This window comes from Anolis carolinensis, chromosome 4 (assembly GCF_035594765.1).
Source record: "Anolis carolinensis isolate JA03-04 chromosome 4, rAnoCar3.1.pri, whole genome shotgun sequence".
Taxonomy (NCBI): Eukaryota; Metazoa; Chordata; class Lepidosauria; order Squamata; family Dactyloidae; genus Anolis; species Anolis carolinensis.
In genome coordinates, this window is record NC_085844.1 from 172,749,209 (window position 1) to 172,771,220 (window position 22,012).

The 22,012-nt window shown below is 41.4% G+C and overlaps 1 protein-coding gene across 3 annotated transcripts in view; it reads left to right on the forward strand.

The window, feature by feature from the left end:
- oma1 (OMA1 zinc metallopeptidase) overlaps positions 1–22,012 on the forward strand; it is a 46,364-nt gene that overhangs the window by 17,561 nt on the left and 6,791 nt on the right. For 2 of the 3 annotated variants that reach the window (XM_008109377.3, XM_003220148.4), the window contains 2 exons: positions 1,683–1,757; positions 5,570–5,719. In XM_008109377.3, the coding sequence (XP_008107584.1) occupies positions 1,683–1,757; positions 5,570–5,719 (225 nt within the window). Of the gene's footprint in view, positions 1–1,682; positions 1,758–5,569; positions 5,720–5,859; positions 6,099–22,012 lie in introns of those variants that run through there. The other variant, XM_062978266.1, reaches the window with a different exon arrangement.

The following is a 22,012-nucleotide window of genomic DNA, read 5'->3' on the forward strand; positions in this document are numbered from 1 at the left end:
TTGTAGAGTGCATCTACAATGTAGAATTAATGCAATTTGACACCATTTTAACTGCCATAGATCAATGCTATGGGGTCATGGGAATTGTAGTGCATAGAAGACTAACAACCTTGTTTAACAACTCCCAGTATTCCATAGCATTGAGCTGTGGCATTGAAAGTGTCAAATTGCATTAATTCTACAGTGTAGATGAACTGTATATCAGCCTTGGTGAATGGCACCTTGCAAGCCTGTGATAAGCCTTTTCCCTTTGGGAAGAGAGGTTAGTGAGATCCATGTCTTTCAACTTAAAAAAGATAATGCATATAAATTAAGAGTCAGTAGTTTGTTTTTTTAGTACTAGGTTTGATTCATAGATGGTAAAAATGTTGTGTATTAGCACCTAAACTTTAAACTATCGCGAGCTCAGGGTAAATGTTAGGAAATGTAGTGTGACATTTTCCTGGTTGCTGATACAAGTTAGTAACATTTATTCTTCTGAACTCATTCTACTGGCCCTAGGCATACTACTGAGTGGGGTATCGTTAACTAGAATCAATAATTTAAATTCTAATGTAACATTCATCACCAGCAGTGTTTACTCTCTGAAGGATGGTGTGCATTGCATGATTGAACTTCATTTTTTATTCCTTTGTGTGTTTAAAGGTTAGCTTGATCACCCAGAAAACAATTTAAAATACAGTATAATTCCCCCTTCTACAATTATTGGGTCAATATGATGCTATTTCTATGTTTTTGGCAAAACCCCATAGTTCTCCCCAAACAATCCAGAACGTTGAATGCCTTGAGATCCTTCCACTTGGCTTTTCTTGGCTCAGTGTTACAAGGCTCATTAACCAGAAAGAGAGAAGGGTATAAGTGGTCTTGCTCTTCCTGCAAAATTTCTTATTACACTTGAACTTCCTGCCAGTCAGGAATAAAATCAGAGATGTAAGAAAAAGGCAGTTCAGTAACCTACCCGAAAACGGCTGAGAGAACTGTCAGGATGATCAATGATACTTCAGCATCATTTTTTTTCTTTGTAGTACACAAGTTGTCAAACCAAGTTCTTTGCTTCTTGCCACATTTGGAGGTTTCTTTCTTTCATTTTGCATTACAGAAATAGATAATATCTTGCCACCACTTTTCCATTTTTTTTAGGAGAGGTGCTAGGAAAAATGAGGTTGATTGGAATTTATTGATCTAGGTTTAGTGTTATGCTGCCACACAGATGTGTTGAATCTGCAACTCCAAGCCAGTCTAGCTACCATAGGCAAGGGAGAAGAATGGTAGGACTTGCAAATCAGCAAGATCTGGAGAGCTACACAATTCCCACACATGTTCTAGCACAGGCATGGGCAAACTTCAGCCCTCCAGATGTTTTGAACGTCAACTCCCACAATTCCTAACAGTCAGTAGGCTGTTAGGAATTGTGGGAGTTAAAGTCCAAAACACCTGGAGGGCCAAAGTTTGCCCATGCCTGTTCTAGCACCTCAATTGCACCAATAGATATTCTTATCAATATTTTTGGTTAAGTTTGGAACCTTTTGTTATGACTTGGTATCAAATGAGCAAGGAGCTCTATTGTAAGGAGGTACACTTTTTAAAACTGTTCTGGAAGAGTACAACATTAACTTGCATTAGGTTACTTCAGCAAGAGAGCAGTTAGTAATTTCTTGTGTTTTTCTTCACCTTCCTTGTAGTTGCTGTTTCATAGGCCTTATAGCAGGACATTAGAAGCCGAAGCTGACAAAGTTGGACTTCAGTTTGCAGCTAAGGTAATACTATATAAAGATATTATTAATACAAGATTATTTTGCCTACGTTTAGGCATAAATAACTTTCATTGTATGGTTGTGTCTCAGAGAGAACTATATTACTGCTGCCACCTACTGTTAATACAGGCAAGAATCTCTTATCTGAAATGTTTGGGACCAGATGTATTTTGGATTTCAGATTTTTTCCTATTTTTGAGTTCCTGTATTTGCATATATACCCATAATTAAATATCTTGAAATTGATACTGAGGTCTTAACATGAAATTTGTTTATATTTTATATACACTGTATACATAGACTGGAGGTAATTTTATACAGTATCTTTTGTGCAACAAAGTTTGTGTACACTGAACCATCAGAAAGCAAAAGTCTCACTATCAGCCATTCATGAGCAATTTTGGATTTCAAAATATTTTGGATTTTGGAATTCCAGATAAGTGATGTATGCAAAGGGGTCTTGAAGAATCTTAGATGTATCTGAAAAAGTAGACCTAAGAAACATCTACTGACTATCCTAAGGCATGGGGGGGGGGGGGGAGGGTCAGTTCCATGGCAGCTGCATGATGCATGGAGCTTATTTGGATGAATGTGGCCTTGAACTGCATTAACAAAAATTGTGGGTTGCTCTCAATTTTTCCCAAGAATTCAGAGCAAACTTTGGGCCCATGTAAGCAGTTTGGCCAGTTCTAAGAGAGACCCGGCCACAACTGTTTACATAGCCATCCCATATTCCCTGGCTTTGGAGGCCCGGGGACATGGGATAGCACTCACCATCCCTCTCCTCTTCTTCTTGTAGTGGGAGCCAGTAGGTGCAACATGACTAGTGTCCATCACTTGTCACCTGGAGAGATGTTGGCCAGGGGACAAGGGCAATCAGAGAAGGGAGGAAGGGAATGGAAGTGCTGATTTCTCAGTTCTTTCGTCATTCTGGTTCCCCCAGTCAATGCCACTCCAGGCAACTAGTGACAGACACTAGCAATGTTGTACCCTCAGGCCACCACTTCATCAATAACATGAGGTGGATGGTCAGGTTGGCTGTCTAGCAGTGTTGAACCCGATTCAGCACCATTGGACAGTTAGGATTCCTTCCTGTCTTTTCAGCAGTCCAGGGGCTGTCCGTAAAAACTATCCCAGAGCCAATTTGGAATTCGACGTTCAGGATCCACCTTGAGATAAAGTGTCTGCAAAAGCTAATGATACCAACAATTTCTCATTTTCTAAGGTGCTGCAAGATCCCTTTGCATATTGATATGCCAGACTGACGCTGGATCTACATTGCCATATAATGCAGTGTAGATCTATTACATGGTCAGTGTAGACTCATATGATGTAGTTCAACTGCATTTTATGGGTTTACACTGAAAAATATTAAGGTGAAAAACTTCAGGTGAATTTTTGGTCATTGATATCTATTGATCACATAATGAATTGTACCCAGATTTCAGTATGTAAAGCTATATGCACTTCCCACTGATAATAGATGTGCTCCAATGATTCTTATTTTTAGGTTCATGAAAGAAACATACATATTTTTTAGTCTTCCTGGAATAATACAGTTTACCATGACTTTTATATTTATGCATAATACAGATATTGTATATCAATATTATGTTTTGTTTCATATTAGATGTATTCCTCTTTAAAATATTTAGATACCATTTATAAACATTCATAAATAACTGAATAAATATTATATACTTTGGCTTGTTATTATGGGACATAATTTTAGTAGTATATTAAATAGATATTTGAGCAGAGAAATATTGTGTGCTTTTTATGCAAACATTTGTTTTCCTCTGAAAGGTCCTTCTTTCCTTCCATCAGTGCCCTGTTTATCTGTCTAGAGCATTTTCAAAGTCTGTTTCCACATTGCTGCAGCAGTTCCTTTGCCTGTAAAGGTCAAGATCTTAACCCAGATGGTTTTGCTTCTATTTGCATAATTGGTATCTTCTCCTCTTGCGTTAACATATGTGCACAGATGCCACCTGTTCAATTTACATTTGCAGACACTGGATGCTTTGCTTACAACTAAAGCTACTGTTCACATACAACTTATTATTTTCAGAAAGTTATATGAGGATTAAAGGAATGTGAGTTTGGTACTAATAAGTCATTCCTCCGATGGCTCTGCATTCAGTCATATGTCAAGTTATGACCAAGTAACTGTTCTTCAGTTTGACCCAGTATTTAAATTCTGGAAGCACTAGCTTCTCTATTTAATTTTAAATACATAGACACCAATCAAATTGTTGGGTTGTTGTATGTCTTTTGGGCTGTGTGGCCATGTTCCAGAAGTATTCTCTCCTGACGTTTCGCCCACATCTATGGCAGGCATCCTCAGAGGCTGTGATCCCGGCCATGAAAGCCTTCGACAACCAATCAAATTTTTCTAAATGGAGTAATTCAATTGGGGATTTGGTAAATCAGCATTTATACACACATTTATAGTATAGTATAGTATATATCCATCTACACTTGTTAGAGAGAACGATTGGTTTTCAGCCTGAGATGGGCATTTTCAGAAAACTTATTTTAACCATTGTCATAGAACTGGTTATGTTTGACCATTGAGCTTGGTGGTCTTTCCAAATTTTTGAGGTGTCTAGGAGCATTTTAATTAAAACTACATTTCTAAATATGTTTATTTGGATTATGACAGTTTGTATGAGATGTGACCCACCATTTCTGTGGTAATCATCTGTGGTGCTCATCTTAAACATCTGATTGTCAAAGGCTGGTTTGGAATGCTAGCATGAGTAAGATTTTTCTCAACCAAAAATAAATCTATCCACTGCTTGATTACTTCCTTCTTCCTCTGACTTACTTCTGTCAGAAATAATTGTGCAATTTCAAGGCCTTGTTATCACTTCATCCTCTTGCCAGAACAAGGTGACTTAATCAATTACCCTAGTACTCTGGCAGATAATGTCATTGTTCTGTTTCCTCTCAAATTGTGCTCCCTTCTGTTTCCCCTCCATTTACTACTCACAACTCTGGCAGCAGCTTCACAGCACAGTATTGGCCGTAATTAGGCTGAAGATTATAACACCTATAGAACATATTGTGTTATCCCTGAATTTAGGTTTTATTTGATCAAGTCTATCAGCTGGCTAGAGTACTTCAGAATTTCTATGGCAATATATCTATTTCTGTAATGCAAAAAGAATAAAGAAACCTTCAAATGTGGCTAGAAGCAAAGAACTTTCAGCAGATGGAAACTCTAGCAGAGGTTTGTGGTACTCTAGTTAAAGACTGAATGTTGCTTATTTGAAATGCTTGGGACCAGAAGTGTTTTGGATTTTGTATTTTCAGATTTTTGAATACAGTACCTATATTTTCATATACGTATATTTTCATATACATAATGAAACATTTTGATATATACATTTCCTGCCATTTTACAGATCTTCTTGCCTCTCCCCAGTCTCACAACTTGTTGACATATTATTTGTGTTGTGTATAAAATCTGAAGCTGGAGATCGACTGAGAATTTGAGAGACTGGGGATATAGAGTATCGGAATTAATTTGTATTTGAATGCCTATATTTAAAAAAGCCCAGTCCACATACTTTACAGCCTGCAAATGAACAAATAGCCACCACCTAGAAGTCGAAAGTGGGCAGCTATTGGCAAAAGGTTTCAGATTTCAAAGTATTTTGAATTTAGGATTTCCAGATTAGAGATGCTGAACCACTATTTGTTTTTCCTCTGCTGCAGGTGATCATTAACATGAATTGTTAGGTTGCTATGTGATGTATTTCTGAAAACCTCTTTATGCAGCATTATTTATATCTCCTTTGCTTTGCTTTTAGGCTTGTATAGACGTAAGGGCAAGTTCTGTATTTTGGCAGCAAATGGAACTAGCTGAAACTATTCAGGGATATCCAAGATTGCCAGAATGGCTTTCTACACACCCTTCACATGAGAATCGCGCTGAACATTTGGACAGACTAATACCAGAGGTAAGATACAATTCTGAAGATGTTTTGGAATTTTCTTTTCTTTTCTTTTGAAAGCTGAATTACTCTGATAGCTCTTTGTATTCATCACATATTTATTGCACCCTGGCAACCTTCTGTATTCATTTATGTTTTTTCTCAAGGTGGTATACATGGAATTGATTTCATTTTCCTGCCAATCCATTGCTCCAGTGCACTGGGTGGACATCTTTATTTCTTAAGAGAACGATGCTTTAAGTAAAAGAGACATTTATCTCTGTCCTTGGGCTTCAACCTTTCACCTGTCCTGTCTGGAAGCACATGACTTTCTATGGAAATCTATTTATACATTTATAAATTCATTTAGAGTCTTTGACATCACATACCATTGCGATCTTTATGTCTTAGTTTTGACTGAGAGGGATGACAATTGAACTTAAAAAATTTTAGGTTCACATTCAGTATATTCTGCCAGTATTCTTCAAGAATGTTACTTTGTTAATATTCATTGAAAATTTGGTTCTATGAAATCTTGTAGCACCAGACATAAAATTGTTGGATGTTTTGTGGTGAAAATTAGTCCAGAAGAAGCTCTCCTAAGCTTTGGTTTCCTATCTGTCAAGTGGAACAATAAATGTGTTTTTTAAGAAACTGAACCAAAGTTTCACTTCCTTGCCCTTGAGGTGATGGTGAGTTTTGTTTTTCAGAGAACATCTGATTCCTGAATTTTCATGTAGCATCATTTCAAATAACCTAGCACTTTCTTTTTGCTTTATTCCATTTGTATGGTCCTCATGGAAAGAGTCCATAACAATGTGTCTCCCCAACATCTTTTAATGTCTTGCTCCTCATCCTCATAAAGCAATCACTTTGTAAATGCTGTATAAACCATTTTGCCTATTCTAGACTTCATCTTGTAATAAAGTCTCATTATCTTATTCTGTAATAAGGACCTTTTCTCCCTAAGTGAGATATGACTGAATAAATAAAATGAGTAGACTGAGTGAATAAATAAAATGTTGTTTTTGCATGTTGCTCTGTATGCAGATAAATGCTAAGTAGGCTGTTTTGTAAGACACTGATCTTCATACTTTAACTTTTCTGTTTTCCTCTTTTTTAAAGAGAATTTCAGAATAAACTGCAAATGGCCACTTCACACTCCAGAGCAGGACCAAATAGTTACTGATAATAAATGAGCATTTGCAAAGATTTGCTAAGCAGGCAGATTTTCCTCTTTATGAAGTATAGCTGAAGCATCTTTTGCAGAATCCACTGGAAGCACTGCACAGATTTATGTAAATGTCTAAAACAACTACTAGATGGCGTTTACTGTTTTAGGGTTGCCAAATTTCTCAGGACCCCAACATTGAGCTAAGGGGACCCTCAATGTAAGGAGCCCAGCTCTAGAGGTAGTCTCTGTAAAATAATAATGATACATATTGTGACAGAAATGGTGCACACATTGACTAGTGTAGATACACCCTTGGAGAGTTTGGAGATAATTTGTATTGTAGGCCTCCCATCTACTGATCCAATTAGATGTTTAGTAAGTTCAGTAGCATGTGGACTTATTGATGTCTAAATAGTTCAGATTACTGAAGTGATAAAGTTGTTACTGGAACTAGGAAGCATAGCTTGTATACTTTTTTCCCCTTTAGGAATGAATTGCGGCATGTCTGTGAGGTGTGGGGTTGGCCATTTTTTCCCCCAGAGTGTGTTTCTGTGTATAAATGTCTTCAGAATTCCTAGATTTTTTAAATTTATAATTGGGAAACATATTGGGGAGTTATGCAAAAATTCAGAATACTTAGATTGTTATGCACATATGATAGCAATCACAATGCATATGAAAAATGTATTGTTCAAAAAGGCTTTCATGAATGTAATATATTAACCGTATTTATCTGTTTAAATACTGTACATGTATTGATCTAAGTGCTCAGCATAGGGAGAGTCATTTTATTCTGAGTTTCCTAAAAATGGCCAAAATTATATGTTAATGTTATTTATGCAAGTAGAGAAAACTCTTAACTGTTTTGAAGCTTATGCTGTTGGAACTTTCCAGGATTAAAAAAGCAACTGCTGACTCTCACATTGAGAAGCTATAAAATTCATTCTTCCTGTTTCTAATCTTTCAAGGCTGGCAGATGACAGTTTTCAAAGCACTGACACATTTATGTAGAGAAATGCCATTACAGTCCTACCTTGAGTTTTGCAGTATGAAATAGAAAGGGGTCTTAAATTTTGCATGGGAAAGAAGGAACATTTGCTTTTAGGATGGTTGAGGAGAGATTTAAAATGTAACATTAGGTTTTAGGGTGTCTAGGAGAGGAAGAAAGTCAGATGGGAAATTTAACACATGGATAACCAAAGACAAAATTCAGAGGAGCAAGAATATAAATGTACTTTTTGAGATGAATTTCAATTGATATCACACCCATGAGTCAAAGTCCAGGGTATAAGAATTATATTAACTGTGTTATTTCCAACTTTATCTTTCAAGGATTTCTAAATGAGTACTCAAATATTCATGACCATTTTATTATATCCAAATAATGTACATCACTACATATATACTACACCTATTGACCAGAGACAGATATCTCCAACTGTGGGTTGTTACGTGTTTCTATGTTTAGATGAGATAAATATCGGAAGCAATTGGAGTTTTCACCATGAAAATATTGTAGGATACATTTGAAGTCATTATCCAAAGCCAAATACTCATCTGTCCAGTAATTGCTAAACCTTGTCTGTGGGTAACTAGGCACTTAAGAAAATTACATTGCCATGTCTCTTTCCATGTCTGACCAGATCACAGGTCATGAATGCTATGTTGAACGTATTGTGGTGTTGTCACAAAGGTAGGAGTGAAGAAGCCACAAAGCCTGGTCAAGCTGCTATAGTTCTTAACATTCCTATTATTAATGTTGCTGAAGCCATAACTGTGATCTCTCTTTCTTAAGGACTGTTTGCCAGTACTCTTGTAGAATAGATCTTTCCCCTCCTTGGCTGGATAGCTTTCTCCTCCTTTTCCTCCTTGAACAGGAGTGGGCAAAGTGTGTTGATGGCACCCCAATGCTGTTTTTATTGCCTTTAATCAATTCAAATACCCTTTTTGTATCATGTCACCTAGTGAATTGTGTCTCCTGGAAACTACTAGAATGATCACTTCATCTTTTAAGTAAGATCCCCCTACAATGTTTCAATTTAAAATATGCATTTTTTTCAAAACCAATTTTTATTGGTTTTCATATTTTCAATCATTTGTTTTTGCCATGTTGCAGTTCTGGGCCACTCCCTACATCTACTAGGGAAGAAAACTGGCCACTGGTTCTAATGCTGTTGGTTAGCCTAGAACAATAAAATGCTGGACATAAAATCAGTATTATCCAGCATAGCAACTTCTACCTTTTGAGTGTCAGACTATTAGTGCAGATTGTTAGCCATAGGAACTTCTCAGCTGGGCACTTGCATTCTAAACCTCTAACATAGGCGAGCTAAATTAAGATCTTATCATAATGATCAGTCCTGTGAATTGAAGCACATATACCAGGGGGAAAAGTGAATCTGAAAATAAAATTTAATTTGTTTTTGCAAATAGAATTTGCAAAAAAAATTTTTTTAGGTATTCCTAGAGATTTCAAAAGAACCAGCAAGTTATTTCTAGTGGTTAAGTGTTGGATCGTGACTTGAGAGACCAGGGTTCGATTCCCCACTAAGCCATGGAGACCCAATGGATAATTTTGAGCAAAATATAGTCAGAAAAAGGCAAATACAAACTTGCCACTTTAGGGTCACCATAAGTCAGAAATGACTTGAAGGCACACAACAAGTGATTCAAAGGGTTTCAAACTGCACTTCCCTTATCTAAATCTAATGCTAAATCAGGCAGGCTGAGATGAATATGTAAAACAGGATGATGTACAAGTACAGAATAATAATCCACAAGAAGATGCTTTCTAATGAGCAGAAAATTCAGAGTACTGATGATTACTGGCAGGCAGATGTGAAAAGGGTAATGTATTTTCACACCTAGTTATATTACATTCACTTTAGTAATTGTCTACATAATATGAAGGTATCTCAAAAGGACTGAACTGGTATGATACCATCATTTTGTCATTAGTCCCAAAATATTTATGATTCTAGCCAAAGCAACAGCTGAAATATATCTTGTTATAACTATCACAATGGTAGTAATGTCTTTGTAAATATGGAAAATCTATGGCATTCAATAAGAGCTGTTGGACAGTAGAATTGACTTCATAGGTGGCAATTGACTCTCTTGTCTTTGGAGGTTTTAAAACAGGTTGGATGGGCATTTTCAGAAATGTTTTAGTTGTATATTCCTGTGTAGCAGGAGTGTAGAGTAGATGGTCTATTTGTTCCCTTCCAATTCTATGATTTTATTAATAGTCTTCATCTGTTTCATATTTTGGACTTATAGTCCAAACATAATAATAATTTTTTCTTCGTGTACTCTGTGAATGCACACTAATGGAGAAGGCTGCGCCTGCGCAGGCTCCAACGGATACTCTTCCAAGCTAAAGTTTGAAATTTGGCGGTAACCCCGCCCCTCTTCCTGGAGGGTATAAAGGGCGCCCTCCGCGCCCGCTCTCCAGTTCCTTTTTTTCCGCCGCAAAGCTCACTTCGGACTCTTCGTTCTTATGTCAACCACGCGTTTTAAACGGTGCACTCAGTGTGCCGCTAAGATTCCAGATTCCGACAGCCACGCTAAGTGCCTTTTCTGCCTTGGCGAAAGCCACGTCGTCGGTACCTGCCGTTTTTGCCTGGCCTTTACAGCTCAGGCCAGAAGAAATAGAGCTGCGAGACTCCGTGCAGCTCTTTACGAAAAAACTCTTGCTCCTGAGGCTTCCACTTCCACCTCAGCCTCGATGGCGTCCAGGCCTGCTCCGTCGGTATCATCTAAAACCTCGAAAACCTCAAGACCGCGACCGACCAAACCGCCCTGCACGGTGACCACCGCTACGGTATCCACCCGGTCGGGCAAGATGGGCCCTTCATCAACTTTGAGTTCGGTGGCTTCGGCCATTTCCACTCGATCCCGCCTGGCTTCGCCGCCATCTTCTTCTGCCATGAAGATTGCCTTCAAGAGGGCTCAGGAGGAATCCAGACGGGCTCAATCTGACTCGGCAGCTGTGTGCCCGATTCCCCCGACGCCGGGAAAATCGCTGAGGGTCGCGTCGAAACAACCCCCAGCAAAGAAACGAATGATCCAGAGGTCGTCCTCCTCAGCGTCTTCGAAGAAGGACGTCCCCTCCTCTGGGCCTTCCTCTAGGAGATCCTCTCCTATCCAACCAGCACAACGCCTCCGCTCCTCTTCCTCTCCTCATGGTCAGTCCTCGGATGTGGACGCTCAAGCCTCCCCCGACCGGTCGGTCAGGACAGTTATTAAGGCTCCCCAGCCGGCACCATCTCGTCTTCCGGCTCGACAAGAGCTCTTTCCCCCGGCTCAAACACCTGAGAGGGGTAGACAGATGACGCGCTTAGCCCGCGCCGCCCAGGCCTCCGCGTCCAAGGGCGTTCTTCCACAGCCGGCTCTCCCTGCTCCTGAGGTTATACCTCATCAGGACTCTGTGCTTGTTTCTCCTCCCCGGTCCCCTCAAGGGCCCGAGGAGGATGACCCCGATATCGAACGCCCCGAGTCGATACTCTCCGCCTCCGTTGTTTCTCTCGGTCTCGACCTCTCCCCGCCTCACGACGCCTACGAGGTCGACCCACCTTCCCCGACGGATAATATTCGGGCTTTCTCCGACCAGATGGTCAGAATGGCAGACGCTCTGGGGATGGAAATTAAACAAACTTCAAAGGCTGTTACCGACCCCGTTTTCAAGAGGGTTCAAGCCCAAGCCCCGCCAGCCACCCTGCTGCCTTTTCTTCCATACCTCCTGGACGTCATCCAGGCATCTTGGAAGACTCCATCTTCGATACCTCCAACCTCTAAGAAAATAGAGGCCTGGTACCGAACCGATGACGAAGCCTTGGAATGGCTCAAGCATCACCCTGACCCAAACTCCATGGTGGTAAAGGCCTCCCAATCGTCGGGTCGACACTCCAACTCCCCTGCCGACAGAGAGGGCAAACGCTTCGATGCGGTAGGCCGCAAGCTGTACTCCGGTGCTCTCCTCCTTTGCCGTATGGCAAACTACGGGGCCTGCATGGGCGCTTATCAACAGATCCTCTGGGAGAAAGCCCAACCTTTCTTCGCCAAGCTTTCTGACGAAAGACCGGTCAGTCCTTTCGACCCTCCAACAGGAGGCGGACTCTCTCGCACACCACCAAATTCAAATGGCTAAGCATACCGGTGATACCGCCGGAAAAATGATTGCCCACGCGGTCGCGATCAGACGGCATGCATGGCTTCGGTCCTCAGGACTCTCTTCTTCCTCTCGACAAGTGATCGAAGACCTTCCTTTCGACACCCAAGGCCTTTTCAATTCTGGCACTGATGACAAACTTAAGTCCAATCACGACTTCAAGATTCTCGCAACAAAGTGCGGGACCGATCAACCTCAGGCTCAGCGGACCCGATGGTTCCCGCAACGGTACCGTCGCTACCCTCAGCCTTTTCGTCACCAGCCGTTTCGACGCTCGTCGAGCTCGAGTCACCACAGTCATCAGCAACAACCTCGCCGCCAGCACCAGGTCCCGAAAGGTCGGGGCAAAGGTCCTGCAGCTATGCCACAACCCCAACGTCGGGCCTGACGCCCACTCTCTCGGGGATCTTTCTATCTCCACTACTACTGCCACTACCATGCCGTTCCTAGGCCCCGACCAGATCCTTCCTCTCTGTTCTTTTCTCGACCGCCTAGCTCCTTTCTACCGCGAATGGGAGTCTATCACCTCAGATGCCTGGGTTCTTCGCATTGTCAGAGACGGCTATGCCTTGGAATTCGAAACCTTGCCACCCACGGGTCACATCCTCCACACCGACCCTTCACCGGAAATATGCGCCGAGGTCGACTCCCTTCTGGCAAAGGGCGCAATCCAGCCTTCTCCTTCCGAGCAGGACACTCGAGGTTTCTTCTCGAGATACTTTACGGTTCCCAAGCGGGGCGGAGGTCTTCGGCCTATCCTCGACCTACGGGCTCTAAACCTCTTCATTCTGCCTTCAAAATTTCGAATGGTTTCAGTGGCCTCCATCCTCCCGATGCTCCGACACGGAGACTACTTCGCCTCTATAGACTTACGCGACGCGTATTTCCACGTCTTGGTGCGTCGATCCCACAGACGCTTCCTTTCCTTCAAGCTCCTGGGACACTCTTACCAGTTCACAGTTCTCCCTTTCGGCCTTGTCACGGCCCCAAGGGTCTTTACAAAGGTGGTCGCCGTGGTGGCAGCGCACCTCAGGAAACAGGGCATTATGGTCTTTCCTTATCTGGACGATTGGATGATTGTCGCGTCCGACCCCTCATCCCTTCAAAACCATGTCTCACAGACTCTTTCTCTCCTGCAACGGCTGGGCCTTCAGTTGAATGTCTCAAAGTCTCAACTCCTCCCAACCACAGAGATCCGTTTCATTGGAGCTCTCTTCAACTCCATCACGGAAACCGCCTCCCTACCGAAGGACAGGTTCCTAGCCCTTCAACAGCACCTTTCTCTCCTCCTCCGCAACCGCAGGATCCGAGCCCACGCGGTCCAAGTTCTTCTGGGTCACATGGCCTCCACGGTCATGGTTACCCCTTTCGCCAGATTACGTCTCAGACCTCTCCAAAGATGGTTTATAGACTCTTTCAAACCCCATCGGCATCCGAGCTCGATGTTTCTCACGATACCGAACCACGTTCGCCTCTCCCTTCGTTGGTGGCAGGACCCAGCGAACGTTTGTGTGGGACTTCCCTTCCATCCCTCCCTACCGTCAGTCACCATCACGACTGACGCCTCCAATTTTGCGTGGGGAGCCCACATGTCGTACCTCACCGTCAGGGACCTGTGGTCCACCCAAGAAAGGTCTCACCACATAAACTTTCTAGAACTATTATCAATCTTCAAAGCCCTCCGGGCGTTTGCTCGCTTTCTTCCCCACAAGTCTGTTCTAATCCAAACGGACAACGTAGTAGCCATGTACTACATCAACAAACAAGGGGGTACGGGCTCGAGAAAACTCATGGCTCTCTCGATGGACATTTGGCTATGGTGCATAGCGAGACACATAACTCTGTCGGCAGTTCACCTTCCGGGGGCTCAAAACACTCTAGCAGACTCTCTAAGCAGAATAACGACCTCCCCCCACGAGTGGCGTCTCGATCCCGAGATCCTGAAATCCGTCTTCGACGATTGGGGCTGGCCAGCTCTGGACCTTTTTGCCTCCCCCTCGAACGCTCAACTTCCTCGCTTCGGAGCGAGACTACCTCCAGACTCGACTCCGGGCTGTCTCGGAGACGCGTTTCTCCTCGACTGGACTCTCGAACCCGTCTATCTTTTTCCTCCCTTCCCTCTCATCTCGAGAGTGATAGAGAGACTCTATCTAACACCGACATCGGCCATCCTGATCGCCCCTGCATGGCCACGCCAGCCGTGGTATCCCACGCTACTCCGGATGTGTGCGGATCCTCCCCGCACTCTCCCAACTCTCCCTCATCTACTATCTTCACAGAAGGGACAGGTCCTCCACCCCGACGTCCCGTCCCTACACCTGACTGCCTGGAGGATACTTCCTTAAATTCTCTCCACCCAGACCTGCAGGCGATCCTTCGCGCCGCTCACAAACCGGCCACATCGAAGGCCTATGCTTACAAGCTGGCAAAATTCCAAACTTTCCTTCGGGACCGACGCGTCGATCCCGCCTCTACTTCAATCCCGCTGGTCATGGACTTTCTACTTTCCCTTGCGGATCGTCAACTTTCTCTGGCCTCGATAAAATCCTATCTCGCTGCTCTCTCCTGGCATTTCCAACGTCAGGGACAACCCTCTCTCTTTTCTAACAACCTCATTAAGACCTTCCTTCGAGGTTACAACAACTTGCATCCTCCAGTTCAACCTCCGACTCCCGGATGGAGCCTCGAACTCGTCCTTTCTCAACTAGCTTCAGCTCCCTTCGAACCTATGGCCTCTGCAGACCTTCACCTTCTCTCTTGGAAGACTGCCTTCCTCATCGCTATCACCTCTGCGCGCAGGCCTTCGGAACTGGCTGCTCTCCGGGTGGACGAACCCTATCTCTGTTTCCACCACGACAGGGCTGTCCTTCGCCCGGACATCACCTTCCTACCTAAGGTGGTCTCTGCTTTTCACCTGAACCAGGACATAATACTTCCTGCTTTCTTCCCTAATCCTTCTTCTTCTCTAGAACGGAAACTCCATCTCCTCGATGTCAGGAGAGCCCTCCTTTTCTACAAGGACAGGACTAAGGACATACGTAAGTCACCTAGACTGTTTGTGGCTTACGCTACACATAAACTGGGCGAACCACTTTCTTCCTAAAGACTCTCACACTGGATTGCTCAGACCATCGAGCTCGCTTATCAGCTGGCCAAACGCCAACCCCCCTCTTCGATCCGCCCTAGATCTACGAGGGGCCTTTCCACCTCTACGGCCTTCCTGAGGGGCGTCCCTCTTGACTCCATCTGTCGAGCGGCTATCTGGTCCACCCCATCCACCTTTGTTTCACACTACAGGATGGACTCAAAGAACCTCAAGGACTCGGCTTTTGCCAGGTCCGTCCTTTCCTCCTGCCTTACCTAATGTTGCCTTACTCAAACCCAGTTTTCGGGTTTATCCTTCTTACAGGCTGACCGTTGTCATCCACCCCGTTTGTAATCGATGTGCTCAGGGTTTATTTAACATAGTGCTTGTGTACTATACTTACCCACTGCACTGAAATGTATTTTTTTTGAATACTTCTCCCTCTGTTTTCAGAGAATGAGTTTATGCCTACCTCTGTACTTTCTTACAGACTATTGCCCACTTACAATGTTATGATTGTGTTCTGGATCCTAACAACAAGGATCGGTTTTTTTGCACTATATGCTATTGCATCGCTTCTTTGACCGTTGCATTTGCCTGTTTTTGCACCTTGTGCTCAATAAATGTGTTGTTTGGACACTAGACTGGTTATCGGGTTTGCTATCCCACCTACCTACACCTCAGCTTGCTAGTCTCCATTAGTGTGCATTCACAGAGTACACGAAGAAAAAGGACAGGTTGCTTACCTGTAACCGTGTTTCTTCGAGTGTACTCTGTGAATTCACACAATCCTGCCCTTCCTTCCCCACATGCAAACCTCTCTCTTTCTCGCTGCCTTTGCGGCGTAGGAACTGGAGAGCGGGCGCGGAGGGCGCCCTTTATACCCTCCGGGAAGAGGGGCGGGGTTACCGCCAAATTTCAAACTTTAGCTTGGAAGAGTATCCGTTGGAGCCTGCGCAGGCGCAGCCTTCTCCATTAGTGTGAATTCACAGAGTACACTCGAAGAAACACGGTTACAGGTAAGCAACCTGTCCTTATTCTTGTAACCTGCCACCATCTCCCTGACTCGGGTGGCTTACATGGCGACAAAGTTCAGCTTAAACAAGGAATTCAAAGTTACATAATTACAAACAAAAAACAAATAAACAATATAATTAAAACAATTAAAACCACAAAGTTAAAACATCATAAAAATACATCAGTCAACATCACAAGCAATAACTGAAAAAAGTGGACATGTTCAGATATGAGAAGGTTGAGAGTATATAACATATACTTGGGAACCCATTTCATAGGTTACACTCCTAAACATCATTGAGCTAACCATTTTTGTGTGCAGCGGTAGTACTGCTGTAACAACTCAACACAAATTACCCAATGTAACACAATTTTTGTTTCCTGACTGATTTTTTCATGAAAATGTGGAAAAGGTTCATTAAACTACAATAACTTTTGCTATAGTTTTTCAATGAATATCTCATTCTCAGCCATTTCATCGTTGTTTGTGATAGCCACAAAAACGAAGTTTCTGGAGTATAACAACTACTTGTCAAAATTAAACAGGAATACTACATTCAAACCAGGAACAGATTTTTTTTCAAATTTTGTTACACAATGTTATACCACAGTCTTGGTCTACTAAGTGAAAACCAATGGTTTGGATATTATTGCCATTAAATAAAACCACTAGAACTAGAAAATGACTAATCTTTATTGAAATTAATCATTCACATAACAATAGGAAAAATTGCTGCAAATATAATTTTGACTGGCATGTGATTATAACAGTGTAACCCAATCTATCATTTCTGTGATCCCCATTTTGTATATAATGGTGTATAGATCAGTGTGGTGTGTAATCAGGCACTTCTTGTTCTCTCAAGCTGCTTAATGTAGACTTAGTAAGCAGAAAACTCCACAGGATAGAAATGTTCCTCTGAGCTATCGCATGGCCCTTGACAGATTATATTTTGTTGTTGGTGGAGGTGCCACTACTATTTTAGATAAGTGAAACCAGAGGAGAGGAAGATAGGCACTATGTAGTCAAAAAGACCAGAGATTTAAAAATGCCAAATTAGTTTAAAAGAGGATTACATGTTCTCTTTCCAAGATACAAATAAATCTTTATATTTCTACTTGGCTTGTATAATACTCTTTGACGTTAATGCAATGTCTTTTACTGGCTTATGCTCAGGGAGAGAACAAGAGAAAACTCTTGTCACTGTAAATACCTGCTTAGGCATTGATTGGTTGCTAAAATGAAAATGGCTTGATATACCTCTAGTGTATTTTTATGAGCAGTATTGAAATAACCATAATTAAACTGCAGGGTTTTTTAAGTACACAAAAAGACAGAGGCATGATTAAAACATAATTATACTAGGGGAGGCATGTGAAACTTTTGACACAGTTATATATTTCATTGCAGCAGAAATTTATCAGATACCATGGACAAGAAAATGCTTCTTTAATCCTCCTCCATCCTAAAAAAGTTGTTGGTGGCTTCCCCCCCCTTTGGCTTGGTCAATTCCAGGAAATTACTGTATATACTCGAGTATAAGCCGACCCGAATATAAGCCAAGGCACCAAATTTTACCACAAAAACTGGGTTAATTTATTGACCCGAGTATAAACCGAGGGTGGGAAATGCAAGTGCTACTGGTAAATTTCAAAATAAAAATAGATATCAATAAAATTAGATTAATTGAGGCATCAGTAGGTTAAATAATGTATATACATGGATACAGATATACAGGTACAGTAGAGTCTCACTTATCCAACATAAACGGGCTGGCAGAATGCTGGATAAGTGAATGTGTTGGATAATGAGGAGGGATTAAGGAAAAGCCTATGAAACATCAAATTAGGTCATGATTTTACAAATTAAGCACCAAAACATCATGTTATACAACAACTTTGACAGAAAAAGTAGTTCAATACGCAGTAATGCTATGTAGTAATTACTGTATTTACGAATTTAGCACCAAAAATCACGATGTATTGAAAACATTGACTACAAAAATGCATTGGATAATCCAGAACATTGGATAAGCGAGACTCTACTGTACATGAATCTATATATAGGATTTGCAAAGTCCTGCAAACATATGAAGGGAAAATTCATATATAAAATTAATGTATATAGATAGATACAGATATACAAGTACATAGGGATTGCAGGATGCAGGGGGTTAATGCCTATATATCTGTAGGAGAGTTTAACAAATATTTCAGGGGAAATTGCTTTTATAAAATGAATTAATCTATTAATCTATATATATAAAAGGGTAATGAAATTTCGGCCTAGGACAAAACAACAAAACTACACATCCCAGAAACACTAAACTTGGCAGCACAACTCCTCATCCTTGCTTCTACATTCATACAACAAAAAGCTCCAGATACTCCAGAAAACGGCCAGGCTTTGAGACGGCAAGGCTATTCACTGCTATTCCACCTGGCCAACAAAGGATTCCCATTAAGCCACAGCAACGCATGGCCGGGCAAAGCTAGTGGATATATATTTTTCTTCTTCCTGACTTGCAAGGGCATCTTTCCCTTTTCAAAACACTCCCTTGATTAAGCGGGAGGGAGGCTTTGCAAAAGAAAACACACTGATAAGGGAGTGTAAGAGAGAAATATGTCATATATTGCAAGCAATGGCCTCCAGGTTCTGTTGCCTGGCCTTGACCTTGACCCCATTATAAGCCGAGGGAGGCTTTTTCAGCTCAAAAAAGGGGGGTCAAAAACTCGGCTTATCTTTGAGTATATACGGTATTTTAGTGTACTAGAAAAGAGAGATTTTCCTTTAAAGTACCATGGCATCTCCATATTTTGAATTTAATTTTTCTTTCCATTAAGCTATGCGTGGCATATGTTTTTCTTCCTACAAGGTGTTTGTGCACATTTGAAAGTACTCCAAATAAAACTTGAAGAAGATTATTTGTTCTTTGCCTCACCTCCTTGCCTAAGAAAATATGAAATGCATGGGTTCACCATAGGTTGACAGGTGACTTGAAGGCACATACAAACACAAACACTCTTCCCAGCAAACAGGTGCACTGAACCATATACTGTAGTAGAAGATGCTGTATCTCATATTCCGTAGTTGTACAATACAAACTGTTAAAATAAACTGATTTGAAAGCAAGATTATTACTTGTAAATAGGGAATATGTCAAACAGAGTCAAGGTTTTAGTAAAATATAAGGAATAAGCTACTGGTAAATCTATTAACCGTCAACTGTCCAATTGAAAAAGCTAGAATAAAGTGGAGTGAGTGGGTGGATCTGTATTGTATCTGCTTGAAATACCAAAATTGTACAGTGTGGGGGGAAACTACTTTTGCAACACCAATATTGAATTTACATGGATGTGAATAGGATTGGAAACTTCTTTTAGTTTTTGGTTATTTGTCTTCATATAAGTCCATGGACTCATTGTAACCTGTGTTCTAGGTTTTTCTTATCAAGAAAAGTATACTTAATCCACAGTGCCACAATTCAGTCCTCTGAAATTATTATTGTTTAGTTTAGGTCTACTTTCCATGGAACCAGGTGTGAAATTTTTTAAGGATCAAAGGTGCTACCAAAATCTTGTTTCATTCAAGTCATGAATGAAGTCACTCGCAAGAGCTCAGGCAACACAGAGTACATATCCTAGTTATGAAATAAGCTTGGCTTGGTTTTGTCTGATTTTATTTTGCTGTAACAGAGGAAATTGTATCAGTGGAATAAGAAGCAGTGATTCTCCTTCCCACCCCCAGCTCCTTGTGCCTTTAAAGTCAACTTAATAATAATAATTTATTTGTTTGACCAGTCATATGACCATTTCAAAGTGCAACATAAATAAAAACAAGGCAAGGCCGCAACACATTATGGGAAAAGTTGGCTGCCACAAACATTGACAGAAGACTACTTACTTCAATCATTACATTGTACTCTGATACAGTACTGAAAGTCAGACTTGGACCCAGTGGAGCCCTGAGCAATGAAATCAAAACGTCAACTGGTGTGAGACAAGGGTGCATATTAGCCCCCTTTCTCTTTAATTTCTATATAAATGACATTGTGAAAACATCCTCTGACAATCTACATGGCCCTAAAGTTCTGACCAGAACTATCAACATCTTACTTTTACGCTGATGATATGGTGATCATGGCAATGTCTCCAGTGGGACTGAGAAGATCTCTGGCAAAATTCAGTTTGTATTGTGAGCTAAATTCCCTCATTATGAACAAGGATAAATCCAAAATTATGGTCTTTGGAAAAAACAGGAAGCGGTTCACTTGGACCCTAAATGATGTACACTTGGAACAAACTAATAGCTACAAATATCTAGGCATTACGTTTTCATCATCTGGTGCTTGGGCTAACCATATTACTCATAGTATATGTAAAGAAGTATGAATTTTAATTTACAGATGCCATGTTTAACTGTGTTTTAAAAAGGGTTAATATTTCAGTTACTCAGCACTCAGAGGCTGGTTGTCATGGAGAAGGCGGCGGAGCCAACTGGGTTAGCTGAAGAGAGAGCAGAATTTGGAGGGAAACTCAGTCAGTCAGTCTGTGGTCAGAGAACCATAGGGAAGGTTAGTTTTAGAGTCGGTGCCCTTATGAGGTACCGGGAGACTGATTCTGGTTGAGGGATCCGGATGGCTCAAATGTTTGATTTTTTAGTCAATTTTAAAATAAGTTTGGTGACTTATTTTAAGGTAGTCTGTGTCCAGATAAGGAACAGATAGTCTGTGATTGACATTCACAGGGTGACTGCAGTTTTAGGCAGTGGAGAAAGAACTGACGTTTTAAGAAGTTTGGAACACCTCAATATAGTTTTGCAACTGTTCAGTAACGTGCCTCAAACAAGAAGAAAAGTTATTGTAACCATTAATCTTGTGCCTGAATAAACGTGTTATTGTTCTTCAAGCATCTCAGTCTCTGCCATATACACATATTCATCAAGAATAAACAATTTTAGAACAACAAGAAGAAAGAAAAACCAAGATTTAAAAGTCTCTTCTCTAAGTAGCTAATGGCTAGGTATTCCTATAGTGGTGACAAGAGTTGATGATCCCCTTAACATCTGGTGGCCGCATTATAAACATTTTTACCTCTGGTGGCAGCGTAAATAAACATCATTAATAAGTGGTGGCAGCAATAATATAAATATAAATAATTAATAGGAACTCCTCCACATCTCTGCAATCGGTGTCAGCGGTGGGGATTTTAAAAAAGATTTCTCCCCCTTTCTGACATCTTTACAGTATACAAAGAGCAACAAAAGCAGCAGGTTCCATTTACAAGCTGTACCATCATAGATACCCAGGCACAATCAGTCCTGCCCTGGAAGTCTTTAAGAAAAAATAATAATGCCAACACTCATATTTGGGGCCAAAATTTGGGGGCACACCAATTTGGCCAAGATCGAAGCCTTCCAAGTTAAGCAGCTTCGCATTTTCCTGGGACTTTCCAGAGCAACGCTGATGGCTGCAGTAAGGGCAGAGCTAGGAATGCTCCCAGTAAAAGCTCAAATTTTAATGAGACAATTCAATTACTGGTCGAAGGTAAATCAGATGAATTCCAGTAGACTTCCTTGCCTTTAAAGTCTGTTCATGGGGCTATGAAATGTCCTAATATGAAGTCCTGCTATGGGGAAAGGTGGTTGGGGTCATTTTGTTTCTCTCATGGAAGGCTGCTACTATATCATTGCATTTCAGTCTAATAACAGATTATTGCCAGTTAATACCAGCAATGGACCTTATCTAAAGGAGATTATTCTCCTGCATCTGATAAGTATTTCTGGTCCATGAAGCCTTTATATACTAAAGTTTTGTTCGATGCTGGAGAAACTTCTAAGTTTAAAGACCTTTTTTTAAAAAAAAAATGCATTTG